At 41.7% G+C, this 18,935-nt stretch overlaps 1 protein-coding gene across 1 annotated transcript; it reads right to left on the bottom strand.

The window, feature by feature from the left end:
* Positions 1–2,735: 2,735 nt before the first annotated feature.
* Positions 2,736–15,822, bottom strand: capn12 (calpain 12). The gene is made up of 22 exons (XM_056441866.1): positions 15,332–15,822; positions 14,384–14,453; positions 12,753–12,871; positions 11,084–11,217; positions 10,784–10,955; positions 10,615–10,698; positions 8,917–9,002; positions 8,756–8,833; positions 8,118–8,293; positions 7,770–8,026; positions 7,659–7,670; positions 7,452–7,531; positions 6,391–6,513; positions 6,002–6,038; positions 5,833–5,904; positions 5,693–5,738; positions 4,806–4,867; positions 4,474–4,542; positions 4,270–4,348; positions 4,051–4,167; positions 3,365–3,417; positions 2,736–3,282 (listed from the first exon to the last, which is right to left on the bottom strand). Exons 1-22 carry the CDS (start codon positions 15,530–15,532, stop codon positions 3,256–3,258), a joined length of 2,154 nt encoding a protein of 717 aa, XP_056297841.1. The 5' UTR covers positions 15,533–15,822; the 3' UTR covers positions 2,736–3,255.
* Positions 15,823–18,935: the final 3,113 nt, after the last annotated feature.

The raw sequence follows: 18,935 nt of genomic DNA, 5'->3' as shown, positions 1-18,935 counted from the left end.
TTGTGGTACTTTGCCTGTGGCCAGAAGAATAAATCAACTTAAAATATAAGTTGTTTTACCGTTATTATACACCACCGGGCTTCCAATCCTTGATTCCGCTTTTACTCTCCAGCGCTCTGGCACAGCATCTCTGCAGATAAGTGTGTTTGACGATGTCCTGCTGCCCGAATGCAGAAAGGTTGTGGGCCACTTAAACTTCCTGTGTGGGTAACTGCTCAACCTTTTTCTTTCTTTGACTGAGATTCTCCCAAAAGAAATCCACAGACTTTACAGACTAAAAGGTACCCTGCACAGTAAATTACAGCTGTGTACTTTATTTTGTGCTCAACCACTTAACCCTCCTGGTATGTTTAGGGTCAAATTGATCCATTTCAAAGTTTGAACATCGAGGAAAGATATTTTCTCAGTACTTTTTCTGTATAAAACGTCTTCTGCTTACCTAATTTAGTGTAATCAACGTAAAATGTAAGACCTACATAGTTGTCTGATTAATTGACCAGTGTATTTTCTTTCCCTATACTTTTCATAACAGTTTGATTTTCACAGTCAATTCCAGCTGTGTACTTTATTTTGTGCTCGACCACTTAACAAATTAATAAAACTTATTTAACTTATTTCGTGTAATCAACGTACACATACACACACACACAAATATACAGTATATATATTATATATTTATATATATATAGATATATTATATATATCTATATATATATTATAAATATATATATAATAATAATAATAATAATAATAATAATAATAATAAGAGACAAGACAAGCAGAACTAAGACAAAAGTTGAGCTCTCAACATCAAAGATGCTGCTGCAATGCAATCACAAATCCTGAGCCATCTTCACGGCTTGTAAATCAACACGCACAACAAATACACCGCATGCACCGTGCCAACACACGCTCGCATCTTTAAATACCCTGGCTCTGATGACTGAGGTAGTACTGCTCATCAAATGTATGTGTGAGTGAGCGACTTACGCATTGCTCCCTGGTCTCCCTCCTGTGTCTACAATCTCACAGCTCTGAAAGCATCCCGGCCCTCCCTAGATCCCACTCCCACACTACACACTACAACTCCGGCACTATTCCTGAAGCAGCCCCCGCCGCTGTGGCACAAAAATACCTCCAAGAACAGACGCCGAGCCTGACAGAGCATCATCACATCCCACAGGACAGCTGGGGGAGGAGGGAGGGAGGGAGGGAGGGGAAGAGCAGGTGGAAGGATGGGCACTGACGCTGTCGGGAGAAAAGAATCAACACAGAGAGAAAAGAGAAAACCAACAGAGGACACAGTTATATCCTGGTAGTTCAGCCACAAACTGTTTCTCTTTCTTTTGATCTGTACAGCTGGTGCTCTTCTCCGGAGGGTTGTGTTGTTACATTACAACATTAATGGGGACCACAGGAGCATAATTACTGTTTTCTTATATATATTGTACACACATCATCCCAAAATAATAGATTTTAGGTAACATTTTGTATTTCAATGCCCCATTTAGTATTTATTTTTGGCATAATTGTCCAGGTTACAGAACACTATAGTGTAATTGTAAAGATATCCATCCTCAATGCTGGTGTATAAATAGATAATGAGTTATAATATCTTAGAACACATAATAGTACATGTTGTTATATGTCTTTATTGGATAAGTTATATTCATTGACAAGTGTTCATTAATAAAAACTTACAAATGTCCTCATGTGTGTATAGTAGTACATCAGAGTGTGCAATTAACTATTTAGTAAATGTTTAGTGGCGATTATAAATGCTAATGTAAATTTTGTTGTCTGAGGTTTATTAATAATTAGTACACTAAAAAGTTCATCTTTCAGTTTTTCATCAAAGCTCATTATAGATTTAGTGTTCAACTTGAGGTTAGTTATTTAGTGGTGAAATGGAAACTTTTTTGATGAATTAAAATGATATATGGCATTGTCGGATTGTTCCATTCTGAAATATCTTAACAACTATTGGATGGATTGCCATGAAATGTTGTCCAAACATTCGTGGTCCCAAGAGGAAGGATCCTAAAGACTCCTGGTGATCCCCTGACCTCACCTCTAGCGCCACCGTGAGGTTGACATTTATAGTTTTGAGACTTTTGGATCGATCACAGCCACGTGGAGGCCACAGTCGTCACCGTGGGCAGGACAACGTCTACTCACCTGACGGCGAACAGGAAGCGGTGTGTGAGCAAAGGTGCTATTAACAGCAGCATGTGTAGACATTTGCTCGATGATGTGTGTGAGTGTGTGTGTGACCGTGAGGAGGAGGAGGAGGATGCAGACTCAGACAGTTGCTAGAGAGAACAGGTGGGGGGAGAAAGAGTGAGGGATGGATGGAGGGGGAGAAGGAACATGGTGAGTTGTTGACGCTGTACGTGGCGTCAGTGCAGTAAGAATAGAGATGCTGCGTGCAGCGAGGCTGAGACATAAACCTCACACCCTCAGCTCGCTCTGACTGTGTGTGTGTGTGTGTGTGTGTGCACAGATATTTCCCAGAGTACGATCATGTGCACATAGATGACTAAACTCTTGGGCTTGCAGTGATTTTGCAATGTGTAAATACAGTTATGTGTGTCGGCTACCACAGGATATCTAAAGAGCAACTTGATGAATGATAATCACTTTGAGAAAAAGTGTAATAATGTGGACTCTATTTCGACTTTTGAAATCACTTTTTTGTTAGTGACCAAAGGAATAAGGACACCTTTAAACTCACATACTTATGAAATCCCTTTTATTACAATGCGGAATAATAAAAATAACAGTATTACATGATTGATGGTGCTGCATACGCTGTAATAACTGTTTATGTTTGTATGTGTATGTAACTATATATATTTCTAAATTCTATAATTTATTTTATAATATAATTTATTTTCTATATTAATTCAGTTTATCTTTTTCTTTATTCTTTTAGTGCTACTTGTATGTACTTTGTTCTCCTTTATTGTTTTATTCTAATGTACTTATTGCGTGTGTAATGTGGGCTACAAGTGCATCTCACTGGTATATTGAGCATGAAGCCAAACCTTAAACCTTGAGCTGTATGAAGGCTGTAAGAATGAGAAGGAAGATGATGAAGCAAGAATAAAACAACGACGTAGCAAAGCATGACGAGGCCACGTTGCTTTGTAATAAGCCACACATGAAGGAACAGTTTTAAAATTAATATAATAAAACCAGTTGCGGTAGAATCAAGAGCGAGCGGTGGCTCAGCTGCTGAAGTGGAGACGCTCCTCACACCACCAGGAACTGAAGCAGCCACTGTGGAGGGACAGCAGCAGAATGTAAAGGGTCCAGTTTGGCATATGAACACAAATCAAAGAGGATCTGAGCAGATACTCACAGAGTTGATCCCTCTGTCTTTCACCTCTCGACTGGTCTCTGATTCATACAGAGCTGAGGGGGAGAGAGGGAATGACTGCACAGTGTTCCTGCAAATGCTTTTCAATGTAGCCACCCATATAATCCTGGACATGACCTTATTACCGTCGCATTGAAAATGCGGAAGGTTATGTTTTGATCGCCGTGTATTTATTTATTTATTTATTTGTATGCGTGTTCCTCGCATAACAAAAAAAGTTTTTAACCGAATCGCATGAAATTTGGTGGGATGATTGGTTATTATCCGGGGACCATTTTGGGATCAATCGGGTCAAAGGTCAAGGTCAAGGTCATGGAAAGGTCAAAATCTTCTTTTTACCATATAGCACGGTCAATTTTTATCCAAATGGCATGCAACTAATGCCAAAATGTTCATAATTCAATGCCCAATCTTGTGATATGCGAAGGTATGCGCTCTACCGAGTGCCCATTCTAGTTAGATTTTGTTTTTATGCTTAGTGCAGACGGGTCAAACATAGAAACAATACTATTATAGAGCTTTCTGAAATAATCAAATGAATCTGGAGAAATGTCATGGGTGATGTGTTTTTACCATCGGTGATGTGTGGCTGAAAAGATGAATGTGTGTGACAGTGAATGTGTGTGTGTGTGTGTGTGTGTGTGTGTGTGTGTGTGTGTGTGTGTTACCAAAAAGCTTGTGCATCCTGGTGACACATGACACGAAGCCGTGGAAGGGCATGTGAAGCTCTCCAGATGCAAAGCGCTCGGACAGCAGCTCGACCACCTTCGTATCACACTGCAGCCCTGGGAAACAAAGGAGTGAGCGATGGTGTGAAGACCATGCAGCCGGAACCGCAAGCATGTGTGTGTATGTGTGTGTGTGTGTGTGTGTGTGTGTGTGCATACCAACAGCTTGCAGCGTTGCACTAAGCTCAAAGGGGCTCATGGTCCCAGATGAGTCCTCATCAAACTGGATAAAGATGGACTGAAAAAGAAAGCAGCATCAGAATAAGTAATGATGGCAGAACTCAGTCTATTTCTGTCTTTAGCACACACACACACACACACACACACACACACACACACACACACACACACACAGCTCCCCACCTGCAGGTGGCGCAGGCTGGACAGCAGGGCTCCTGTTTGTTCACGGCTCAGACTGCAGCGTCCCTTCGTCTTCCCCCAGAGTTAAGGACGTCTCAACCGGACAGAAGACGGAGCCATAAAGTTATGAGGAAGCGGAGTGAACGCAAACAGTGATGCAACCGCAGGGCCGGGGATTTGAACCCCTTTGTCAGCGAGCATCAGCCTCGCTTGACTTACAAGGTCACAAGGTCTCAAGGTTCATTTATTGACAGGATTGTTCGTCCAAATGCATTTTACACACAAAGTCAAGATTGTGATTTCTATCGAAGAATATACTGAGGACAAAAGGATACATCCTCTCCGAAGATGAGCTGTCTGCATGTCTCCAGTGGCAGATGGTAATCTTTCTCAAGAGCTATGATGACAGGAAGAAAAGCAATATATGATGCAGAGGAGGGAAATAAAGGTTTGAATTGGATTTGAAGATGAGGACAAGTGCAGTCACTTATATAACTCAACCAAGTGCAATGTCCTCCATTTGGCTGCAGCTATGCGCCTCTGTCTAGACCAGTGGTTCTTAACCTGGGTTCAATCGAACCCCAGGGGTTCAGCAGGGGTCAAGACCCACACGGTACAGCCCGGTTCACACGAGTGATGTCGGGCCTTTTTGTCGGTCGTAAGAAAATTGGCTGTGGAAATTTTGGCAACACACCATTTTTCTTCGTTCCAATCCTTTTCGAGGATGGTAGACATGAAAACAAAGAAAAGGAACAGGTGAAGCCGTGCATTTCTGAACTTATTTCTGAAAGGCAACAGCAAAAGTCACATTGATTTTGAGTAAATATTCATTAAGTTATGTTTTTGTGTGAAATTGATGTTTTGTTGGTTTTGTTCTTTGAACACAGGGATTTTATGTAGAACCGATGCGTGGTTCCTTTCGTGCACTAATAGAATATATACCTATGTTTTGAAGAAATCATATTATATTTTTCCAATTACGAAGGGTTCGGTTTATGCACTGATGAAGCTTGCAGGCTTCAGTACCTCCAATGAGGTTAAGAACCACTGGTCTAGACTGTTGACCTCAGTGACTCCTCTGGGCCAACCACTGAGGGAATGTGTCACTACTTCGCTCCCACCTAGTGGCCATTGCCGGTATTGTATAGTCAAATATCACGAGGCTTGTTCTTTTCAGATGCAGCTAAAACACGAAAACACCTGATATATTGGAGATTTTAACCTGTGTTGAAGAGCTTCATGAGCTCCTTGGCGTTCAGTCTGTCATCCTGAGATAGAAAGAAGAAATCTCAAAACCAAAGGCTCCAAATTTATACTTTCGTTAAATAAAGAAAATGTAGAACAATGATGAGGAATTCTTACTCCGCCAGCCTCCTCATCAAAAGTCTTCTGAACTCTCACATGATCCTCTGGGGAGACCGGAGTAGCCATAACCTTTTGGGAACAAAGACACCAAACAAATATAAACATACTGTTTTCTAAGCCGCGATTGGCTGTTGTTTTAACACGTGGACGAGACCACTGAACACACCTGGAGGAAGCCAGAGGAGCAGGTGAAGTCCTGAGTCCTGGAACACAAAGTTCACACCAGATTACCTCTTGAAATATACTATGTACTTACATTTTTCAAATAAAAGTTAAAATAAGTTAAAATAAAAAGTAACAACTGCAACATATATTAAAGTATTAATTGCAATAACAGAAATATTCCAGTAAAGTATCTCAACAATGTACTAAAGTACAGTACTTGAGTAAATGTTACTAAAAATAAAGATAATAAAGATGATTTGTATAGTGCAGCTGTATAATTCACAGTTTTTTGAGGTTTGAGTGGAGGAGCAGCGGAGTGTGGGTGGCTATGAGGAGGGAGCAGGTGATTCAGGGCAGTGCCATAACATTTACACTTCCCCTCCATCTCACCCCAAGGTGTTTCCGGTCTTGGAGAAAATGCGGAAAAAGAAGTCTGCTCGCTGGTTGGGTCGATAGGTGGACGCCATGATGACGTAGTGACCCGGGTCCAGATGCAGCTTCCTCCACGAACCCCTGGGGCACAGCGTTTATGGATTTATGTATGAAGACGACATGATTCATGTGTGTAATATACACTACCGTTCAAAAGTTTGGGGTCACCCAGACAATTTCGTGTCTTCCATGAAAACTCACACTTTTATTTATCAAATGAATTGAACATTTCATAGAACATATAGTCAAGACATTGACAAGGTTAGAAATAATGATTAATATTTGAAGTATTAATTTTGTTCTACAAACTTCAAGCTCAAAGGAAGGCCAGTTGTATAGCTTATATCACCAGCATAACTGTTTTCAGCTGTGCTAACATAATTGCACAAGGGTTTTCTAATCAGATATTAGTCTTCTAAGGCGATTAGCAAACACAATGTACCATTAGAACACTGGAGTGATCGTTGATGGAAATGGGCCTCTATACACCTATGGAGATATTTCATTAGAAACCAGACACTTCCACCTTGAATATTAATTTACCACATTAACAATGTATAGTGTGTATTTTTGATTAATTTAATGTTATCTTTATTGAAAAAACAGTGCTTTTCTTTGAAAAATAAAGACATTTCTAAGTGACTCCAAACTTTTGAACGGTAGTGTAGACACCACCATCGGAGCAATAATAGTTCCTCCTGAATACGTTTTACATATTGTCTCTTTTTTTTTTTTCACCCCTGGACCAATTTTTTGGGGGTTTATGAAAAACTAACATTTTATTTGATTCTATTTGAATTTTCTCTCCAGATGAAGAAAAGTACTTATCAAACTTTGCATTTATTTTGAGAACTAAAACTTGGTTGTGTGTGGACACAGGTCTGTGAGGTACAAATATAAGGAATAGAATTGGGATTGTACTTGATTCAGTGCACCGGTAACCCCGGATACAGGATGTTGTGCTCAGGTCTACAGTCCCTACAAAATAAAAGCACCGGAAGCACATGCTCTGCCTTTACCTCTGAGCCCTATATTTTCCAGAGCGACCCACAGGGCGATTTGTCATGAAGAATTTGCGGCTCAGACACAGACCCTGAAGCTGCATGAAGAAAGACATAACAAGTTCTTACTTTAAAAAAATACATTATCAACAATATAAGATTGTTCCGATGTTAATTTAAGCATCAAATAAAATACACTGTGCAATCTATTGCCGATATACTCACCTCAGGAGGAACCTAAAAGAAAGGAAAAAAACCACAAAGATGGGTTTATTAAGAACATAAAGGTGCAGAGACTCACATTGTTCAATAAGTAATACATGACGTAGATTTGACCTTGTAGACGTGGAAAGCGATGTGAAGGAAGTGGACTTTATCCTTCTTCCTGCGGTTTTTCTGCATCAGCTCCACCAGCACAGTGCACTGTTTGGTCTTCTCCTTCTGTCTCTCTGCTCTGTTCTTGTCATCTGGGGTTATCGCTTCGTCATCCTCGTCATCTTCATCCTCATCTTCATCATCCTCGTCCTCTTCCTCTTCCAACTGGTCCTGCTCTGTGAGAACCAAGTGGAACTGAGGATTCTTCCAAAACGATCCTATGGGAGAAAAAAATATGATGAATAATTTAAATGATCCAGGTGAGGTTTAGGAATGCATATTTGTGCACGTACATATTCATAAACGTACGGTTGTATTTGCGGCTACCACCAGCAGAGCTCCCCGGTACCCAGAATCCTTCATGTTCACTGATGGTCCAGGTAGAGGAGAGAGAGGCAGGTGAGTTTTCCTCCACGAGGGTATCAGGATTCACACTGCAGAGCTCCACGACGTCAAACAGGCTGCTGAAGTCCTCAGCACTGATCCTAATAGAGACGGGCATTTATATCAGTGAGCGTATTGCATGTGAGACGCAGTATTTACACTGTATGTACACATTTAATGCACTTGTACTTCCGTTTTATACTTCATCTCAGAGGCAAATATTGCACTTTTTAACTGCACTACCACTTGACACCTGACAGATTCAGCTCCTACTTTGGCATTTCTCTTACTTCTTAGACAAAAATGAATAATAAAGGAGTAAATTATGACATAAACATTAATACAGCAAGAATATTAATTTTGGATCATCATATATAATCGTAAATAATTGACAGACTGAGTACTTTTACTGAAAGTACTTTACGATTTAGCTGATGATACTTTCATGCTTGAAGTATGGTTTTAGATGCAGGACATTTACTTGTCGTGGATAATTCTCACAGTATTAGTACTTTTACTGAAATAAAGGGTCCGTACACAAGTTTGTATCTTGTATTACGTACCAGAACTCTCCATCTTCAATCTTTTTCAGCTCAATCCTTGCCTTCTCTTCTTTGGCCACACCCCCCCACTCTTTACTCCTGCAGTCACACAAAGAGAAACCGAGTGAGTGTGCTCAGGCTCTGCCCTGTATACAATGTGCACAAGCAGGAAGCTTCCTCACTTGTCGCTCCAGGGTCCGCGATATTCAATAAAACCCCAGGGGTTCCTCAGCTTCAGCAACAAAATCTCATCTGACGCTTTTGTGACCTGAAAAGTGAAGAGAAAAGCAAATAATACACAAGCAAAGTCTCAACAAAGTAAAGTTTCACTCACAACTTGGCGCATCTTCAAAGTTCTCGAAAAATGAATACAATAAAAATAATTATTTTTCTCATTGATGATATATGATCAGATTAGATCAGGGATGGATGATGAGATTTGAATTTCAGTGAGATTATCAAAACATCCAAAAGTTCTCAGATGACGCTGCCCAGGTCGGTCCACTCACCCGAGGCAATGACCTCAATGACCTGGCCTATAAACGGGAGGTTGAATCTTTTGTCAGTTGGTGTAATGAAAATCTCTTAAAACTAAATGTTGGAAAGACAAAAGAGTTGGTTATTGATGTCAGAAGGAAGGAGGAGGAAGTCTCCCCAGTGAGAAGTGTGGGTGAGTAGATAGAAATGGTCCAGTCATATACATATCTTGGGGTCTATCTGGACAGTAAATTAAACTGGAAAAATAACACCAGTGTTGTATTTAAAAAAGCTAAGTCGAGGCTGTTCTTCTTGAGGAAACTTATAGATTTTGATATCAGCAGAAAGCTTCTTCATATTTTTTTCCCCAGGGGATCTTAGCTGGTGTCCTCTTCTACGCTGTGCTCTGTTGCAGACGTTAAAAACAGGATCAATAAGATGATGACCAGAAAGGCGTGTTCAGTGATGGACCTTCCCCCGGACTCACTAAGGTTACTGTAGACAAGAGAACAAAGGCCAAGCTAAAGTTCTTTTGAAGGCCGCCCACTACACTGTGTTTTTAATGGACTCAGGAGGTCAGTCAGTGAGACCCAGGAGGCCTCCATGTTCTCCTGAACCACTCAGAGGTCTTTTGTTCCAGCAGCAGCTCCATTGTATTAATGAAAACTGTTTTTTTAGATTCAGCATCATTCTGATTTTATAAGGCATTTTCTGGTGTTGTTTGTTCCTTGTAATGTGTGTTGTGTGTCTGTTGTGCACTGTGGACTGTGTCTGTTGTTGTCTGTACGAATGTTCGGTGGCAACTGAGTTTCTCCACAGTCTAATCTAATTGTCTTCAATTAAATTCTGTTTTTTAATTACACTGAAGCAATAGGATGAAATGGTATCACATGATTTCAATGACACGGGATAATTAGATTACATTAAATGCTATTATTATTGTTTGGATGAGATGGGATTGGATTAGATTAAAAAAAAGATTAGATTAGTTGAGATTATTTGAATGAGATTAGATTACATTCAACTATGTAATGAATTGAGTGGTGAGCAGGTTCGTCCTTTCATGAGAGGCTCGGCGGTTCGATCCCCGGCAGCCCTGTGAGTGTTGGCTACTCCTGATGTTCAGTGTGTGAATGATGACAACAAGTAGTGTTAAAGCGCTTTGAGGGGTCAGCAGACTAGAAAGGTGCCATACATGGACCGTGTACCATTTATGAGATCAAGTTTCAGAGTTATTATATGATATGAAATTGAATGACATCCTTGGACGTGACCTGGGTTTGTGTTACGGTCATTGGGGAGAAAATGACCATCGCAGTAACACAAAGCCCATTAAACCACGTCATGACAACGATGCAACAATAAACAATGACAGCAGCTCCGTGCCGCGGTGTCGTACTCGCCTTGTCGGTGTCGGTGATGGCGTAAGCGTGGCCCTTTACCAGCCCGTCTCCCGTCACTTTACCAACCTCGCGGTAGCTGCTGGCCTGAGAGGACAACGAGAGGAACTCAAGTGTCTCTAAAGGAGCGTCCGGCTGTGTGTCGTGTGAACCTCGTGATGTGTGTCCACACCTGGATGAAGCAGCTGAGCAGGCTGCCTCGAGACAGGGCGGCCGTCAGACACCTCCAGAGGACTCGAGGGGTGCGAGATGAGATCTGCAGCGAGTACGCGATTCCTCCTGTGAAATCCTCCATCCCCTCGGAAATGTTGCCCCCCTTCAGGCTTCCGTAGGATCCGACTAACCTACATCAGATGTGGTGAGAAAGTGTATTCTTGTCCCATCACTGTCGCTACACACACACACACACAGAGAGAAAGGGTGATCTCAGACATTACAACCCAGAAGCATATGCTTGATAGTGGAAACTGACTTGGCGTAGGCTTTCTCCACCAGGGCGCTCCAATACTCGTGGCGGGTGTGAGAGTAGCTGAAGAGCAGCCGGCCTTCGCGTGTCGGCAGCCTGTCATCCACGACCACCTCCACCCACTCACCATACTGCCAGAACTGCACAGGGACACGGGGGGAGAGGATGTAACGATGGAGGAGGAACGATGACGAGGAGGAAGACAAACAGTTACGGGACCCACAGCCTGAACTCTATGTCCCAAATGTTTCCCTGTTCACTGCAACAACTGTTCACTGATGGTCCAGGGAGAGGTTGTGTTTGTGTCCACTTGAGGAAGTCTCTCCACCTACTCCTGAGAGAAATATTACATTTTTATAGAGAATTAAATATGTCTAAAGTGAATCCAAACTGAATGAAGGAGATAGTGTATCAAAGGATAAAGTTAAATAAACACACCGTCCATTAAACTACCTCCGGAGGCAGTTGCTCATGACTAGGGGTGTGTACTGTACTGCTAATCTGTGTGTACTCAGCGGCGGCTTGGAGCAGGCCTGCACTCGCCTCGCTGTGTGTGTGTGTGTGTGTGTGTGTGTGTGTGTGTCCCAAGGGTAGTCCCTACCTGCATGTCTGGACTGCTCTCCCATCAGACTTTCCAGTCACATTCTCTCTAAGTCTCTACAGGTCAATCGCTCCGGGGCAAAAGAATCACTCAGCAGAAGCTGTAAATAAAGATCTTTATCCAACTGTTTGACACGATTGATACTTCTAATAGCGCGATCATTTATTGATCGGTGCCGGTCAAAGCTTGAGTATGATGAACTCTAGTTTAGAATCACTTCTTCTAATAAAGGAGATAAGGGTGAGACAACCACGCAGTGAAGATGAGTTGATACCTGTTTGATATATTCATGAAATACCAGAGCTGTGACTGCACCACTACTCACACATAGGGAGAGCCCAATCAGAAGATTCGCCAGAGACATTTTTCTGACATGAAGTAACATCAAATAAGCATATGTGAATGAGGGATATAAATCAAACTTAATGTTGTATGTCCATAACACACACAACACAAACTGTGTGTCATATTTGGTACGTGATCGGCATTAATTGAGTCTCAAGGTAGTTCAGACATATGCAGAAGGTTGTTTTATAGTTGCATGTTCAATAAAAGACTAAATAACATAAGACCATAATGTTTCTACCTCTAAGTGTATCGTGTACATTCTTGGCCCAGGTTGGCTTCATGGTTTATTATCTTAAACATAAATAGCAAGTAACGTCACTATCATCTGCAATAAATGTCATGAAACTAGATGTTCACTTCGGACTTGGCCTCAAGGTAAGGTAATAAGGTGAGGAACCGACCTCAAAGAGGAGTGAAATGTAACATTATAGGTGTTAGAGGTTAGACTAAGATGCATGTTATATTTGCAATAAATGGTTAAAAACTCATCTTATAATATGTGTGCAGGCTAAGATTGGGCGAGAGATGAGGTCGAGCTACAGCATGTATGTTACACTTAGAGCATAAGAATATGAAAAAGACTGTTTATAAGTGCGTGTGTTTTATTTTTCAGCTGCTCAGCAGAAAACAATGTTTGAGTGACAGCCGGATGACCGGAACTCTAATGAGGAACTTTATTGATTGAGAGGCGGGGAGTCAGAGATGGTTCTGTGTTTGACATCTTACCCTGAAATGGAAGATCCCTGCGTACGGCTTGGACAGGCTCTGGTGGGGGGGCACCACCTTCACAAAGAGGGTGGGGTGCATGGTGAGACAGGACAGGGCGGCGAGCAGCCAGCAGTCACCTGAGAAACACAAAGAAACACGTGAAGCTGGAACGGACACATCGGAAAAGAGTCTTCATGTTCTGTAATCAATGCTTTTAATGCTGGTGAAGCTCTCTCTCTCTCTCTCCCTCTCTCTCCCTCTCCCTCTCTCTCTCTCTCTCTCTCTCTCTCTCCCTCTCTCTCTCTCTCTCACTCTCTCTTTGACACACACGTATAATAAGCCACATTCCTCTGCGACAGCAAACACCGGTTCTTTGATGTTTCTCAAAGAACAAGGAGAAGAACAACAAGAAAAACAAGGAGAAGAAATAGGAGAAGAAGGAGAAGAACAAGAACAAGGAGGAGAAAGAGATGGAGAAGAACAAGAACAAGGAGAAGTAGAAGGTGAAGGAGAAGAAATAGAACAAGAACAAGGCGAATAAGTAGAAGAAGAAGGAGACGAACAAGAACAAGGAGGAGAAAGAGATGGAGAAGAACAAGAACAAGGAGAAGAAATAGGAGAAGAAGGAGAAGGAGAAGAAGAAGAACAAGAACAAGGAGGAGAAAGAGATGGAGAAGAACAAGAACAAGGAGAAGAAATAGGAGAAGAAGAAGAACAAGAACAAGGAGGAGAAAGAGATGGAGAAGAACACGAACAAGGAGAAGAACAAGAACAAGGAGAAGGAGAAGTAGAAGGCGAAGAAGAAGAAATAGAACAAGAACAAGGCGAAGAAGTAGAAGAACAAGGAGAAGAACAAGGAGGAGAAGAACAAGAACAAGGAGAAGTAGAAGGTGAAGGTGAAGAAGAAGAAGAAGAAGAAGAAGGAGAAGGAGAACAAGAACAAGGAGAAGCAGTATAAGGAGAAGAAGAAGAAGTGGAAGGAGAAGAACAAGAACAAGGAGGAGAAGGAGAAGAAGAAGTCGAAGGAGAATAACATAAACAAGGAGGAGAAGGAGAAGAACAAGAACAAGGAAGAGAAGTAGAAGGAGAATAACATAAACAAGGAGGAGAAGGAGAAGAAGAAGAAGTAGAAGGAGAATAACATAAACAAGGAGGAGAAGGAGAAGAACCAGAACAAGAAGTAGGAGAACAAGGAGAAGAAGAAGAAGAACAAGAGAATGAGACGTGGTATTGATCAACACATCTGCACATCATGGTGGCCCAAAGCCACCCGAGAGGGAGGAGCTCTTCCTGCTGAAGACAGCGACGCGTTGACCACCAACAGGAAACCGCCTGAACAACTCAGATCTGAACCGCCTGTTAAAGAGCGAGCCGTGACGGCATGTGGACCCCTGAGGGAACACTGTCACTCCTCTTTTCCCCTCAGAGAGTGTTTGAAGTGTGGCCCCTGAGGCTGTTATGAAGTCACTGCATTAACTGGAATAAATAAAACAACTAGAATAACAGACAGGGTTGCTGCCGCGTGGATTTAACTTCTCAAGATGTTCTGCAAAGTGAGTTTAAGACATTTCATCACGTTCTCACTGCTCTGTGCGGTTAGAGGAGCAGTGGGCGGGAGAGGCAGAGGATGAAGTCATCCTGATGCTCACCCAGTTGGCCCTGACAGATGTCAGTGGTCCCAGTCGTCCCCTCCACAAACAAAGCGTTCTCACTGATTTCCTGCAGAGATGAAGCAAGAGGAGGACAATGTGAGCACAACGTGATAAAACACAACACATCTGTACATGTGAAAAGGGAAGATCTTTAAAGTGAAGGTGAGACGCTAAAGCTTAAATCTTGTATATTTTAAATCCTTCTTTTAAAAAAGTGTGAATATTTATCATTTGTGATATTACACTCGACATATTTGGGTTTTGGACTGTGAAATTGAATCAAATGTGATGATTTATAATTTCTACAATTTTAATGACAAAACAATTCACAGAGAAAGTAAGAAATCGCTCATTAAAATAATCGTTAGTTACAGCCACAATCATGTATCCTGTTTTCATCCTAAATCTTAATTTAACCTAATGCAGTTTACACACGTTGTCAATGTATTATATCAGTTGAGGTCATATGTGACTGATGTCACTTGTTACCCTCACAGATCTACCCTTGTGGCTTGGAGATATATGTGTTAGTGTGTGTTACTAACTTGGCCTCTTAATAAAAATAAAGCTTTGTCAGAGCCACACCTGGTGGTAATGATACCATAAGCGTCAACAGCACACTGCTGATAAGAGTTCCTGGGAAGAAGCAATGCCAAGAAGTAGGAAACACATTTCACATCACTCTTGTGAAGACATCTGATTTAATATGTTCAAGTGACCAAAACAAATACAGTCGACTTTCCTTTACCTCAAACTACATGGTGTGCCTGCAGAATATGCTTTAAACATGCATTTCGTATGCTGTGGACGTATAAATCTGTACCAGGACGTGAGTATTGATTTTTTTTTACAACTTAATTCGCTGTGTCAATTGTTTGAATAAAGACCAACAACCCCCTTCAACATCTGGCACGTTGCACGTATATACGCACAACTTGTGTCTACCTTGGGTCGTTTCCACTTGATCGCCTTTTTGGGATCCGGATCTTCCGGCGTCCCGATGGACGTCTGCTCAGGTGGAAAGGTTGGATCAGCAAACAGCTCTCCGGACTTCAGACATGCTTCCAGGAGAGACTTGAAGTCCTGATCCACGAACTTGATGGGGTTCGCGATGGAGCCCAGAGGTGCGTCCTTGTCCGTCGCCATGCTGTCAGAGAGTCTGAACGATGTCCGTCTGCGACGCGCGACGTGAGCAGCCGGAGCTTAAATACGGAGCAGCGCGCCCACTGGGAGCGCCTCCCCGGCTCTGCCCTGACCGGGAGAGGTATGCAGAGCGCCGGGGGGCGAGCCCAGCTGGAGTCGGGGTAATGACACAGTGCCAGCAGCCTCTTTGATGCCCCTCATGTATCATCCATCCGCCATCATCATCCAGAGAGGCCAGAGAGAGGCAACGTGTCTCCAGGAAGAACCCGGACTGTGCAGCTGTTCGGGCTTTACGCACGCTCCTCTACTTTTCTGTTGAATCCGGGAAGCTGCTTTCATATAAAGTAGATTAGAGGTCATTGCCAGTTGCCTCAAACTGACGCTAGAGGTCAGTCGACTCCACGTGAAGGCGCCAGAGTGCAGACCGCCACATCAATCGAGGGGTTTAATGGTAAGTGTGGTGGTGATGATGATGATGATGATGATGATGAAGATGGTGCATAAGCCGGTGAGGAGAAAGGCAATAAAACCTTTTTTAAAGCTCCGTTTAACTCACTGAACTAATCACGTTGTAAATATACTTACTTATAAAGATGTAGAGAAGAAACACACAAGTCATGAATTTAATTACGATAGTAAAAATAATAACGAGAATAATAGTAATAACTGCAATTCTTAGTATTATTTGTCATCTCTAGAAGATGCCTGAGAATGTGGCTTTTAATTTATTTTTTTAATTTTCTGTGCTTATTATTATCATTTTGGATGAGATGATCGACAAATGTTGATACACCGTCAGTTTTCAGTTGTTACATGAATATGTTTGTTTTCGTAAACTTGGTATTGAACATCATCCAAAGATAAGGCAATACAGGACTGGGCTCTTTGTTATAATGAGGCTGATATAATGTTATTATTTCAATACAAACTCTTTATTAACAGGAGCAAATATGATTTGAACTGGAATTAATGTTTAATAGCTACTGCAATGGATAGAAAGATACCAGTTGTATCATAATGTGTATCTTATTTTAATACAAGGCGTTATCAATGTTAATACATCTGTTAAATATCATTAATGAAAACAAATCGTTGGTTGCCACGTTTTGAATCTTTGTTCTTCTTTTCAGTTCATCAGACTGCTCCAACAAACCTTTGATGGACTGGAAATGTACCAACATTGAGAATACATTAATATTAATAACTGCGTTGTGAGACTAAACAACCAAATACATTTTTACAACCTGGCAAACCAAAACAATGTTCTTATTTAAGGTTTATATTCTATCATGAATGCTTTATTATTATGGTGTACCCTAAACAAAGTAAACAACTTACAAAAATGAGAAAAAATGATTTCTTAATTTTCCAATACAACTCTTCGTTGTTGTGCAGTCTTATTTACAACACTTAAAACAACTTAAAACATTACCTTGAAATAAAATAACCACCTCGAATGGACAGCTTTTTCGAACTTGTTTTCAGAAGACTGAAGGTCAGCGTTGATACCGGTGTCATAGACTATTCACAGAGACTTGTTTTTGCTGTGATGACCAAATTGTTTTTGGATGAGGTGCTTTGGCTCCCCCCTATAGACCACTTATGAACTCTGCTCGGGACTCCAATAATCTGAAGTGGACATCCAATTACCGTCCCCCTCCTTCTTCTTCTCTTGTGTCTTTCACTCAATATATTTAGTTGGATATCCATCTCTAATAAACTGTTGTCCTGCGGTGCTCAGTGCGGGCCTCTTCAGGCGTCTCCAGGCATCTCCGGGCGTCTCCGGGCGTCCCTCCATCACACGCCTGATTACACTGAAAACGTGAGACTGACCGGGACTAAACAAACAAGAAGAATAGCGACACAGATCTTCCTAATGGTCACCATTTAACTCCATTCATGGGCTCTCCATTATGTCCGTATGGTCTTTGAGGACGGGATTATAGGAAGCCTCAACGACAAAGGTCAGAGGGCCGAGCAGACACTCCCACACCTCCATGACCCGCTCTGATCCCACGACTCCGGCACCAGCATCCCCCGGGCCTCTCTCACTCTCCCCCCTGGTTAACCGGCTTTGTCCCAGCTCGTTTTCTGCCGCATCACTCACACGAATCCCACCGGACGGACCGTGTCGGGAGATAATCAGCAACACCAGGAGAAACTAACGGAATAGACCTGTAGCATGTTTGTTTTATCTTTCTAAATATGTTTTTTTTATTATGTCTGTTGTCTTATCTTAATTATAAATAGACTTCTTATATCTTGAGTTTTTATTTTGTTCTTATTTTTTTGTACATGCTTTTTGTTACTGAGGCAAATGTATAGACAAAATATATTTATGGATTGTTTTTATTTAATTTTAGATTAAACTCATGTTTGATTTTTAGTCACATTAATAAATTCTGCCGGTTTTCAGCGTAGGGAAGAAAATAATCACTAAATATTCTCGTTGTTTTTCGCTTTAATGTGTAAGATCTCGAATGTGATTGGATTTTATAGTGTTTACATATAATGGTACCTCATCGATTTACTCAACTTTAGTGGAAGATGTATTGTTGTTAATCAATGACATTCAATTGACAGAATTAAGAATTAAAAAAACCCACATGATCAGTTTTAAAATGTGATATATTGTGATACACCAAGCAGCCCAACCACATTTAAAGTAGTTAGAATGAGCTCCCCTGAAGCCAAATGCTGTTTACATGTATATGCATGAGTAATACTGATTTAATAATGACAAATATCACAATAAAACTCTGATGGGATCATTCTGCAGCATAATGAGTAGTCACCACTTTGCCTCCATCTAGTAACATCAAGGATCCGTTGTGGAGATGCACAGTTTGAAACATAAAGACCCCAATAAGCCGGCTGACGGTGGATAATTGTTCTGTGTAGTAGACTCCACTTCAGCCGACCTCATGCCTGCAGCATACACACACATGAAAGCATTTTCACCTGGCATGGGCCTAAGCGCTAACGTTTAACCGTACTAGGCATTCTCGCAGGTAACACCTCTGAGGTCAGTCTGGGGGGGGGGGGGGGGGGGTCAGTGAGCGTGGTCAAATCCAGTTTTTCTTGCATTTTTGGACAGTTCTTGGTTGAACGAGAAGAACTGACTGACCTGAATATATGTGTGTAATTACATGAGCAACTGACTAACTGTCAGGTTCAAAAGGAGGGTCACCAGGTGCAGCAAGTACAGAGTTAAGTGTGTGCGTGTGTGTGTGTGCGTGCATGTGTGTGTGTGTGTGTGTGTGTCTGTGTGCGTGCATGTGTGTGTGTCTGTGTTTATGAAAGACAAAGAGAGTAACAGCCGTTTGAGGAACAGTTTGTCAGAGAGTGTTTGAGCCTGCAGATGTTTGATTACCTCATTCACCATCTACTAAAGATTGTGATTTGG

The sequence above is a fragment of the Pseudoliparis swirei genome, chromosome 20 (genome assembly GCF_029220125.1).
Source record: "Pseudoliparis swirei isolate HS2019 ecotype Mariana Trench chromosome 20, NWPU_hadal_v1, whole genome shotgun sequence".
NCBI classification, from domain to species: domain Eukaryota; kingdom Metazoa; phylum Chordata; class Actinopteri; order Perciformes; family Liparidae; genus Pseudoliparis; species Pseudoliparis swirei.
This window is presented reverse-complemented; position numbering and strand designations above follow the sequence as displayed.